The sequence below is a fragment of the Drosophila eugracilis genome, unplaced genomic scaffold (assembly GCF_018153835.1).
Source record: "Drosophila eugracilis isolate 14026-0451.02 unplaced genomic scaffold, ASM1815383v1 contig_649, whole genome shotgun sequence".
Taxonomy (NCBI): Eukaryota; Metazoa; Arthropoda; class Insecta; order Diptera; family Drosophilidae; genus Drosophila; species Drosophila eugracilis.
In genome coordinates, this window is record NW_024573535.1 from 2,455,642 (window position 1) to 2,467,686 (window position 12,045).

The 12,045-nt window shown below is 40.0% G+C and overlaps 1 protein-coding gene across 7 annotated transcripts; it reads left to right on the top strand.

Moving 5' to 3' along the window:
• Positions 1-576: 576 nt before the first annotated feature.
• Positions 577-11,684, top strand: LOC108117694 (proline dehydrogenase 1, mitochondrial). Of its 7 annotated transcripts, none has more exons than XM_017230225.1 (12): positions 577-745; positions 2,254-2,792; positions 5,929-6,050; positions 7,080-7,166; positions 7,258-7,439; positions 8,128-8,163; positions 8,598-8,662; positions 9,041-9,219; positions 9,281-9,455; positions 9,517-9,870; positions 9,937-10,114; positions 10,195-11,684. In XM_017230225.1, the coding sequence occupies exons 2-12, from the start codon at positions 2,340-2,342 to the stop codon at positions 10,398-10,400; spliced, it is 2,037 nt and encodes a 678-aa protein (XP_017085714.1). In that variant the 5' UTR covers positions 577-745; positions 2,254-2,339; the 3' UTR covers positions 10,401-11,684. The 7 variants fall into 7 exon arrangements, with proteins under 7 accessions (XP_017085714.1, XP_017085718.1, XP_017085719.1 ...); XM_017230229.1 differs by lacking the exon at positions 5,929-6,050 and adding an exon at positions 6,315-6,436; XM_017230226.2 differs by lacking the exon at positions 577-745 and adding an exon at positions 836-1,051.
• The last annotated feature ends 361 nt before the right edge of the window (positions 11,685-12,045 follow it).

Consider the following 12,045-nt stretch of genomic DNA (forward strand, 5'->3'; position numbering starts at 1 on the left):
GACTTATATTTGGATATTATTTCGAATGGACATTTGGAAATAACTTATACCGAAAATGATTTCAAGTTTTTTAACAGAAATTTAAACTTTCGGAGGGCTTTACTTATCGATAAATTTCTGGACAGCTTTGTGCTCTGTTTGCCCGGTCAGCGTTGCCATATGCCAGTGGAGCTTGAATTTTACCGGCTGAGGAAACGTGTAATCGGCAGCGAAAAGAGAGCGTGAGTTTGCGGAGACAGCCGTAGAGGGGGAGTCCACTGATAAGATAAGAACAAGAATTATTCCTAGCCAACCGCCAGAGGCGTAGATAAGCGACTTGATTTTAATTGGGCAAAAAAGTGGACAAGATGGCGATTAATTTACGAATTTACTTCTTCTTTTCGCTCACGTGCAAGGCAAACAGCTGCTGGGGGTGGTGCGCCACGCCCCCCTTTTGCTTTTCATTACTCTCCGCTTTTGGCCCGTCCCTATCCCCTTTTCTTCGTATGTACCACACAGTCGTTTTGACCATTTCTCGCAAGCTTTTTTGGACGAGCTTTCGCCGTGTTGGCCTTAATTTCGCTTCATTTGTTTCAGTTTGTTCGCGAATTCAGACCCTTGCAGTCGTTCTCTCTCCCTCTCGCGCGTTCTCACGCTCTCTCCCGCGCAGCAGCAACAAAAAACCAAAAAACCCCCGAAAAGAACAACATAGACTCGAAAAGTATTAAAATAATTATTATAATTGTACTTGTGTGTCTCTTGTGAGGTAAGAAAATGCACTACAAAATTGAAAAGTTTCAGGCTGCTGTGAAAAGTTTGTCAAACACGCATGTTTTTTCTGGAAAATTGTTTGGTGCTCGTACAAAATTTTCAACAAACAAAATCACCAATAGTTTTATTTCTTTTTTTTTGTTTTTAATGTTTGGTTTGTCCCTATCTACATATGTATCTTGGATTGTTTTTTAAAGGATCATTTAAAAAAGGCAAAATTGAAACCGGGATACAAAGAGGAGACCGCAAAGCAAAGAAAAATAAAAAAAAAAGCAGGGAAAGCGAAGAGAAATTTTACAATGTGAGTGTTGTATTCGTATCATAAAAGGATCTCTAAGCAGAGAGGAAGAGAGAAGTCAGCAGTGTTATATAATAGGTACAATTCGCCGCATAGCAACAAAAAAAAGGGAAAAAGTAAAAAACAATTCTGATGAATTCGCAATTTAACTTAAGTCTCCATCTCCCTCCGTCCAAGGCAGCCAGAATGGGACAGAGATTTAGATAGACCATAATGAAGTGTAATGAAATCTGTGCAATGAAACCCGCCAAGTTTTTTTTTTCGATTTGATTGCAGCTTCTCGTCTGGCGATTATTTAGCGGCCAGCTAATTAATAAAAAAACGAAAAAAGGGGTATAACGAGGAAAATAGAGAGAAAAAATGGGGGGAATCAAGGAGAGCCGCAATTAACACCAATTAGTGTGTGTTTGCGGCGCATTTCAATGAAATCAAAACAAATGCTTAATCAAAACCAAAGGGGCTCGCATTCCTGTGACGTCACGCAGTTCTAGTTACAATCACAGTTACATAAACACGAGCGAAGAGGCGAAAAGGATTTTCTCGCCTTCGTGTCCTTCCTCGTTTCGCTTCGTTAAATTCGCCGAGTTTTGTCTCTCAATTCGCCCCTTTTACTGGCGTCTTCGTCGCATTTGGTGTCGTGCTTTTGCGGCGTATACAACGCTCAAAGCGTAATAGAATAAATAATAAAAGCGAAGTAAGAAAGAAATCATAAAGACACATAAAAGCAAAGATAGATCTCGGGCCACAAATTGAATTTTTTTAATTAAACATTTCGAAGGTGTACTCGCGTACGTGTGCTTGTGTTGTTGTGCTTCTTCGGCTTCTCTCGTTCTTCCGCTCTCAGCTCACTCCCTCCGCTACACGTTTTTCGCAGTTGTTGTATAACATTCAGAGCCAGAGAGGGAAAGAGCGACACAAACCGAAAAGCTCTCTGTAAATCGGGTAAAATCAGCTGTGATCAGTGGCGCAGGCATTAAGGGGATACCAACTTATCTTAAATCGTACAAATTAAAAGTCGAATTTGAAATTTTAGAATAAACATAGATTGCTAGCTAGTTTTTAATAAAAAATATACCGTGGAGTATTTCGAATCCCTTTTGGTAAAATAGTACATAAGTCACTGTGCTCCAGAATCGTAGTGAAAGGTGCAGATTATAGTAAAATTACATCTAATTTGTCTTTGCTTTTTCTTCTTTTTTTTACAGCAAAGGCCAAGGTCGGAGTATCCGGAGTATATCCTTTTAAGAACTCGGACAGCAGATAGCCGAAATAAGCCGTAGAATCCCTTGTAATGGCTCTACTCCGTTCGCTGAGCGCCCAACGAACAGCCATCAGTTTGGTCTACGGCCGTAATAGCAGCAAGTCGAGTAATTCCCTGGCCGCCGCCGCCTGCCGAAGTTTTCATCAGCGCGACAGGAGGAGCACTATCACCGCTGGAGAAAGAGCATCATCGGAGTCCACAAACGTAATCAATGGGGCCCGCTACCTGCACTCCGGCGATCGGCCGATGCAGGCCTCCACTCTGGTCCAACCAGATTTGGTGTCCAGCGAGACGGTGAAGCGAGAATCATCTTCCCAGGAGAAAAACCCCTCTCCCGCTGGCTCGCCGCAGAGGGATCCCTTGGACGTGACCTTTAACGATCCAATTGCCGCCTTCAAGAGCAAGACCACTGGCGAGCTAATGCGCGCGTATTTGGTCTACATGATCTGTTCTAGCGAGAAGTTGGTCGAGCACAACATGACGGTAAGTTGACCCGTGTTCCCGCGATCTTAGTTCTCTGCCGAGTCCTGCGTCCTTTGACCCATCTATTGGTCATGTCTATCGCCTAGCTGAGCTATCTCTCTGTTTTGGTTCCGTTTGTTGAGAAATTAAGAAGAGTCCCTGTTAGGATTAGCTGATAGTGAGACCTTTGCTAATTGAGTTTATTGAAAGATTCTTAATTCACTTTATCTAATTAGTCACTTCTTATTCTTATTTATTAAATCATATACATATATTAGTACAATTTGCAATGAATATAATCTGAAATGTATGGTCATTTTCTTAAAATATTTTCTAGTGTGGCTAGATAACCGTATAAGGTTTCTTAACTGATTGATTTTAAAGATGCAAAATATTTAAACTAATAATTAGTTTGTATTCCGTTCGATGGATTCACTATTTCTTTTCTTAGGTATAACAGGTGCCGATTTTTCTTGTATTCATGAATTAATGACTTAGCCAAGTGCTTTCTTTATGCTAAGAATTTTCCACCTGCTGCTTCACTCGATTCTAATTTTCCTTGCGGCCAAGCCCCGTGTGAGGAACTGGCTGCCATCCTTCCGATTTTTCGTTTCCTTCCCCTTTTCAATTCTCTTGAGCGACAGAGAGCTTTTATTTTTTCCCCTCATTTTGATGAATTCATGGCTAATTGCTTGTTGCATTTGTTGCCACTTTCTGGCAGGTGCTTTAGTCGCACAGCAGAATTGAATGAGTGCCTGATTGACGGCAGGAAAAAGGGAAAACTTTGCGATGCAAATTGCCGAGGGGTGTATGGGCGATGCAATGGTGACCTTGCCTCTGTCGTTGTTTGCTCTTAACTCGTGCGTATTTGCTCAGCGACACATATGGATTATGTAGAAAATATAGTATAGGCCATTATATAGTCAGGCCCCCGCATGAGCGCCAATCAAAATCGTTGGAAAACCGCTCTTGCATTTCCCCCGCTTTCGGTTGCGTGTTTCTATTTAATTACGTCGGCGTTGTAATCGCATGCGATCGTTTGATTGCTTATCGATTACTCAAAGTGCATGCGTCGTCAAGACTTTTATTTATTTTTGTTTCCCCTGCTTGATGCAATTTGCATAAATGGGTGGCTAAATGGCTGTCGTAGGGAATACGTTTTATTCTCACAGCTCCCTGGGACCTAGCACATCACATGTGGCATTAGTCAGGCATCGACTTTGACCATATCCCACTTCCACCATTTCAATTCCCTCGATACACTAAAGAAATATACTAATGAAATCAAAAATATCAATTTGGTTTGTTTTAAAGTAAATTTCTTTTATATCAGTAATGAACCAAAAAATCATATAATAAATAAATATTGTATTTTTTAGAAGTTGTTTTTAAAAAACCATTACCGAATGAAAATCCCATGATAGTTTATTTTGGTGTACTCATTTTTTCGCTGTTTCTATTTACAGTATCGCGTCGATTGCTTTTGGCGGCCGAGCGGTATGGGTCTCGTGATGTGTGAGAATGGGTATTGATGGGTAAAAAGCGAGGTGAAAGTGGGAGGAGGCAGATAACAGGTGACCAGAGGTGTTTTCTTTCTTGGGGGCAGAGCTCAACGGCAAACACCTGTCCTCGGTTTCGTATTGTTTGCCAAAGAAAAAGTGCAGAACAATAAAAAAAAAGCAGAGAGCATACAATACCCAAAAAACAAAAAGAAAAGAAAAAATAAATAGAATACGAAACAAGAATTTGTTTTATGTAACCAGTTTTGGCTGATGTTGTATTTATATTTGCCAAGCTTTGTACTCAATTAATTACTTCAGTGCTGTCAACGAAACCGGTTCTTCCCAGACGGAGACTGTCTCCTGTCTGCTCTTCTCTTCTCTGAATCCCATTCATGTGATGGATCCCGCATCAAGCGGAGCACACACGTGCCCAGGAAACATTTATCAAAGGGCAATGCTCTTTATATTCTCAGTTTTTCCGCTTTCTTTATTGTAAAGAATGAGTGGAGAAACTGGAAATGTAGTGAACCCCAAAGTTTGATGATCCTTTCCTGACTGGCTAAAGGTTGCCAAGTAAGATTCCTCTGACAGTATGTCCCTTGGAAAATATGTCACTACCAGTTTTCGATTATTTTGACTCCTGATTTCTTGGATTCTCTTAAGCACTGGTTAGAAAAATGTTACCATTGCTTTGAGTTACCAATTTTAGAATGGATTTTCTAGAACGAAAATTGTATGCAAATCATAAATGCTTATTATTAAACTATTTAAAACGTTAAACTTTTTATGTGAGATTATTATTTCACTTTATAGTTTTTCTTATGGAGAAAAGTTTGATTGAAAACGTGTTTTATATATGGCTTATTCACTTAAATATCATTTTATATTTGTATTCTTAAATCTGTTTATTTGTTTGGAAAGACTTTATTAACAAAGTTTCATTATTAGCACATATTTTCTATTATAAGCTACATATATTAGCTGTGGGAAGCTGTGTAGGTCCTGATTATCTCTCTTGGTATTTTAAAATATATAACTCTTAATGGATATTAACAGGAAGCTGTCATATTTTCCCTGGCAGAAATGTCTCATTTCCCGTCATAATTATTTGCGTTATAATTCTGGTTGGGCTGATGGATCCGCGATGGATCGTTTTACTTTGACCGCTTGTCTCGATTTGGAAATCGAATGTTTATGTGCGTGCTGAGTTGGCACTCCTTCAAATAACATGCAGCCTCTTAAGAATAATACACATTGCCGCCTCCGCAGTTCTTGTCGCATTTTCCTTCGCCTTTCACACGCTGCTTGGTTGGACTTTGGCAAGATTTTTTGGCCTTGACTCGGTTCACGTTTTTTGTTTTGTCGTTTGGCCAAATTCCAAATGATTTATGCCCGATCCAGTCGCTGAAAAATAAAACGAAACAGGGAGATGTAGAAATGCAGGAGAGATCTCAGCTAGAATCGATGGTATAGTGTTTCTATTTACCTTCCAAGAAGTCCTTGTCCTTGGCTAAACTATAATTTTATTGACTCAAAAAGATAAATCAGTCTTTGCCGCCGCATACAAAATAACGAACAATGAAATATAAATAAAATAAAAAAAATTTACTAAATATTCCGCATAATCCCGATCGAAACAAACGCAAAATTCGCAGCTTATGAAATGGTCAAAGAACGTATTGGGTCAACGGTTATTTACAGCATTGATGAAGGCGACCTTCTATGGCCATTTTGTCGCCGGCGAGGATCAAGTCAAGATCATACCCACATTGGAAAGGTAATTGCCCACCACGATACTCCCACTCACTTATCGCCTTTTTCTTTTCTTTTTTTTCCGTTTCTTTATTGCTTTCTGCCGCCTCTATGGTTTTGTGTTTACTTCATATTTTTATTTTGCCCGCGATTCGGGCTGTGAAACGGTTATGCGAAACCCGCTTAAATGCCCACACTTGTATTGTAATGGAATCCTTAAAAACAATCAAACAAATAAATACATACACCCGATAATCATCGATAAATCAACGATTACGCCGATAAACAGCTGCTGAAACTGGCGCGCAACCTGCTCGGCCAGAAGCTCTTCGTCCTGCTGATGAAGTCCAGCTTCTACGGACACTTTGTGGCCGGCGAGAATCGTCACACGATCGTGCCCGCCCTAGAGAGGTTAACCCCCTCCCCCTCAGCACTACATGCATCCCAATTTATCCGATAACATACATATATAAATTCATATGGTTTTAGTCGAAGTAACTTCAGTAACTTCCAATTCGATTTATTTTTAAAACTTTTTTATCATAAAAGCAATTACGTAACATTCAATTTGTTTTTTAACTTATTAAAATACAGAAAATAAAATACAAAATAAGCTTCATTTTTCGGAGATGCCAATTCAAAATATTACATTTTTAATACATAAAATTTGTTAATGAAACATATCATGAAGTCTTTAAAGAGATATTACTTCGACGATATCCATATATGTATGTACATATAATCCACGATATTTATCAACGCACACACGTTGCTACTAATAATCTAAAGTTCTGTCCAAGCACCTAATAAAAACTGAATTATTCGGCAATCCAAAGCCTCTGTCATGTGCCAGCATGTGAGATCTACTCTATCCAATCCGAAATTGCTCCCTTGCTAACCAGAATTCAAAACAGTTCGATTTATATATTATTCACATGCATTTTTTCTCAACGAACCGCTAACCAAACCATACTCAAAATTATTTTATCTTACTAATACTTTGTGTTCAAAACAATAGTCGAAAACTAAAGCTGATCGATTCCAACATTTGCAGACTAAGATCATTCGGCGTTAAGCCGATTCTCGACTATTCCGTTGAGGAGGATATCACCCAGGAGGAGGCAGAGAAACGTGAAGTTGAGTAAGTTGCACTTACTAAATTACAAATTCAATTTTACTTCATCTATTTAATAAATGAGTGTTAATAACCTATTTTTCTATTTCCCTTCCAGATCTTCCGTTTCCAGTGCAGGCGACAAAAAGGAGGAAGGCAGCATGCCACAGTACCATGTGGACAAGTCCTTCGCCGATCGGCGGTATAAGGTGAGCAGTGCTCGCACCTATTTCTACCTGAACGAGGCCACCTGCGAGCGGAACATGGAGATCTTCATCAAGTGTCTGGAGGCTGTTTCGGGTATGTCCTTGGCCAGTTCTCCTTGGCTGAATCCCGATAGCCAACTCCTGGCATCTTACCCGGTGCACTTGTCCGGCATGCAAGTTCCTCGAGTTCAACCTCAAGTTCCCCGATTTCCTTATGTACACACGTTTCACTTTTAGATCATGTAAAGCGAAATCATCCATTGCTAATAGTTGAGCATGCAGTTTAATTTCTTTTCTTTTTTTACGGACTGAAAGCGGAATGTGATGTATCGATTTCCAACCAATGACACTTGTGCAGGCAATGCACGTACTAGATTACGTATAAATTACGCATAAATATCATTTAATCTAATCAACGTAGATATTACATATATTTTAATCCTCTTATAGCTCGTTATGACTTTAGTTAAGACAAGTAGGATTCTTCCGGGAGAGGGAATCTCCTCGGAATATGTATTTCAGTATGTAGTTTTCCCCAACCTGCAAGGGCATGTGGTGTTCAATATTTTGGGGTTCCATCCTGTTTCCTGCTAGGCTTTCTGCTCTTCTCTTTTTCATCCTCTCAATCTGTCTCCTTTCAATTGATTATTAATAAATTCTTTCTTCTGCCCCGCAAATATCACAAAAATGGCACCAAACCATTGAATATCAAATAATCCATGTAAATCGAAAAACCCAAAAAACAAAATCAAAACAATCGTTGCAAATTCCCAAATGAAAAGATGATGATCGCAAGGCGCCCCCGGCAGTGGCCACGGGTAAGCCGAGACATTAAACAACACACAACCCAAAATTACCAACAAGTAACTCCAAAAACTTTCCAACAAGTATCCAAAATACCCAAAAGAGTAGAGTAAACCATTTATAGTGAAAAACGTATTCTGACAGAGAGAAGCAAACTAGTTTGACTTTTTGGCCATTTTGTGTGCGTTTTTAGCAGATTGATGTGATGTGCCTGTATAATCGTAGTCGTTGGCATAGCCTTAATTGTATCTCAATGTGTTGTCGTATCCGTATCATTTGATTTTTGTAAATTGCCGTAGTTATATATGTATATGTTGTATACCTGTAGAATTCGCTTTCCGATCTTTGCCTCTGCCACCGCATCGCATTCACAAATTGCTCTGCTCTTTTTCAAATGCTTTCATTTCCAACAACCAACCATCGATTTGATCGGAATATTGACCTGCAGGCGCCACCTTCGGAACCGGCATCACCGCCATTAAACTCACCGCCCTGGGCCGTCCACAATTGCTGGTAAGTTCGCACAAAGTAATCCCCTTGGGTCCCAGATAATTGAGTAGCTTAATTTGCACAAGCAACAGTGGTTAATAGGTGTTAATAGAAAATAGCTAAAGGAAGATAGTAAATTGGTGTTAATGAATAGTGAAAGCTACTGATTCCTAAACGCGTTCCTAACCGTTGCAAATAAATGCCAAACCACATTTTAAAAAAGTAAAAACTTCAAAAATATTAACTTTTAATTAACCGTAGTGAGGCAATAAAATGAAAAGGCTGTTTTTAGGTTTTAAAACACATAAGACATTTGTTATTAAACTTCAAATATAATACTCCCAGCTTATGAGTGTACAAGATTTTGTAGTATATAGATACTATATGTATATATCTTTTCAGCTGCAACTGTCCGAGGTGATTATGCGCACACGCAAGTACATGGAGGACATGGTAGGCGGTCAGGGCAATGTGCTGACCCACCACAAGACTATCAAGGATCTCGAGAAGTATTATGCCACACTGGGCGACAACAAGGATGTGAAAGAGTTCTTAAATAATGTGACGTCCGACAAGGAGGGGTAAGTACATTCACATTTTTGAACCACCAACCGATCTCATTTTGTTGGCAATCACATTTAGAATCCTGCATCTGTTCCCTTGGTCGGGCATCGTGGACGAGGACTCGCAGCTAAGCGACACGTTCCGTGTTCCCGATCCCCAAACCGGCCAGATGCGTCGACTGATCTCACAAATACCGCCCAAAGAGGAGGAGATGTTCCGAAACATGATCCGTCGCCTCAACACCATTGTAAAGGTATGATGAGTCACTACAGTTACCAAGTACTTGTACTTAATCGTATTTTTAAAAACATCAGGCTGCTGCCGATCTGGATGTGCGCATCATGGTAGATGCAGAGCAGACCTACTTCCAGCCGGCCATCTCACGCATCACTCTCGAAATGATGCGCAAGTACAACAAGGACAAGGCAATTGTCTTCAACACGTACCAGTGCTACCTCCGGGAAACGTTTCGCGAGGTGAACACCGATCTGGAGCAGGCCAAGCGCCAGAACTTCTACTTCGGCGCCAAGCTGGTACGCGGTGCCTATATGGACCAGGAGCGGGACCGCGCCAAGTCGCTTGGTTATCCCGATCCGGTCAATCCTACCTACGAGGCCACCACGGACATGTATCACAAGACTTTGGCCGAGTGCTTGCGACGCATTAAGGTGAGTTTATGCGATATTCGGTCATAAGTCCCAAAAATTAAACTGCGAATATCTGAATAATTATAGCTGATGAAGGACTGTGATGATGACGCCAGGAAGATTGGCATTATGGTGGCATCGCACAACGAAGACACCGTGCGATTTGCCATCCAACAAATGAAGGAGATAGGAATTTCGCCGGAGGACAAGGTTATCTGCTTTGGTCAACTGCTGGGCATGTGCGACTACATCACCTTCCCACTAGGTATGTTTCTATATCATAACAATACATTAGCTTTGATATATATTTAATTTTGGTTCTTATTCTGCTATACCCAACTACAGGCCAGGCTGGCTACTCGGCGTACAAGTATATCCCGTATGGTCCAGTGGAAGAGGTGCTGCCTTACTTGTCGCGACGTGCCCAGGAAAACAAGGGTGTATTAAAAAAGATCAAGAAAGAAAAGCGCCTGCTTCTCTCCGAGATTCGGCGCCGGCTGATGCGAGGACAGCTTTTCTACAAGCCCAAGGGCAATTATGTGCCCATCTAAGCTGGCCTGGATGGATGGAATCACTCACTCACCCACACACACCCCTGAGGCGGCAGATCGTTTGCCAATTATATCCGTCAGTGGATATCGCCAGGAAATCGATCGCTTCGGGCATATTTTAGTGTTTTTTTTGTCGTTCTTACTATTTTTACGAAATTTGCATATGTCTGCAGTATATATATAAAGGCTTGTGTATATACCAAGGTCCTGCAAAAGAGCAAAGATGTTCTCACTCACTGTCCTCCTGCAGCCCTGCAGGATCTTCTTCACCAACAAACAACTTCAATTAGAGGCGGTAGCACTGAGAGGTGGTCATTTGATGAAAATATGTATATTTTTACGTCTTGTTGCAACAATAATCTAAACGAGTTCTGTATGTGTGTTACAAAGAAAACAAAATATGAAAAAACAAAAACTAAAAATCGTGAAGGAAGGAAACGAATGTGGAAATTCCACACCGATGATATTAAAAAAGGGGATTGAATTGAAGCGAACATTTTTTAGCATCGTAACAAATAAAGCATAAAACGATAATGGTATATACATATTATATACAATATAATGAGATCAAAAACGTTTATAGAGATATATACCGATCTATATCTACATAGATACATGTATGTGTATGGCTGCATTTTAGTCTAGATTCATTAACTTCGTGTTTGTGCTTCTTCCTCAGTATCACTATATCAGCTATCAGTTAATAGTTCTCCATTCTTCATTTGCGATGTGATTTCATGTTTCTCCCTAAGTTACTAACATAAACTATATATTTATATAGATCAATAGCGAGAGAGAGAGTCCAGGGCATTTGTTCCTCCAGCTCGTGGCCATCCCATCCGATATAGTCAAATAACACTGTCCATAGGAACCAGGGATAACCGCGCATACCTATACCTAAACCTAGCGAGTTTTATTATGATTATGCTAAATTAACTTAAATGTATATGTTTAATTTAGCACTTAAAGCGATATTGTAAAAGTCATTACTACGATAGTCAATCAATGAGAAACCACAACCACAAGCGAAACCGAAACCGAAACCGCCTTCTGTCCCCCTGATTTTTTCGTCTTCATATCCGATTCCTCGTTTCGATTGCTCAGACAACTACATATATAGACAGACTTGGCCATATACCAAGGCGTGCAGATCGAATCGAATAATTTTGTATTATTATTCTCATGATTATTATTATTGTATTGCATAAACGCTATAAATAAATGAATAAATAATTGTATGAATGTTAACTATTTCAATGACAATAATAAAATGTTAAAAACGAATCCCCATGCGTCGCTTAAATTTCATCAAACTGCAGTTCGTTGGGAAAATTATCTCAAATCGCCTCTAATGGTGATCTATTGCTCCAGGGGCATTCAGAATGATGCGCCTAATGGTCTCCAGTTGCCGGACAATCATCGCTGTGATTTACAACGATCTACTGCTAATTTGGGTAATGTGACTCGGACACTTGTTCTCCGCTTGCTGTTCAGTTAGAAGAGCTCGGCATGATCTAGCACCTTCTCCGTCTGCTTGGCTCATTAGTTACACAATGCCATGCAAGCAGTAAGGTTTTAAGCTTCCACTTGTAAAGCTTCCAAATGTGAAACAGTGTAATAGCAATTACGTACCTTATTGTTTCTA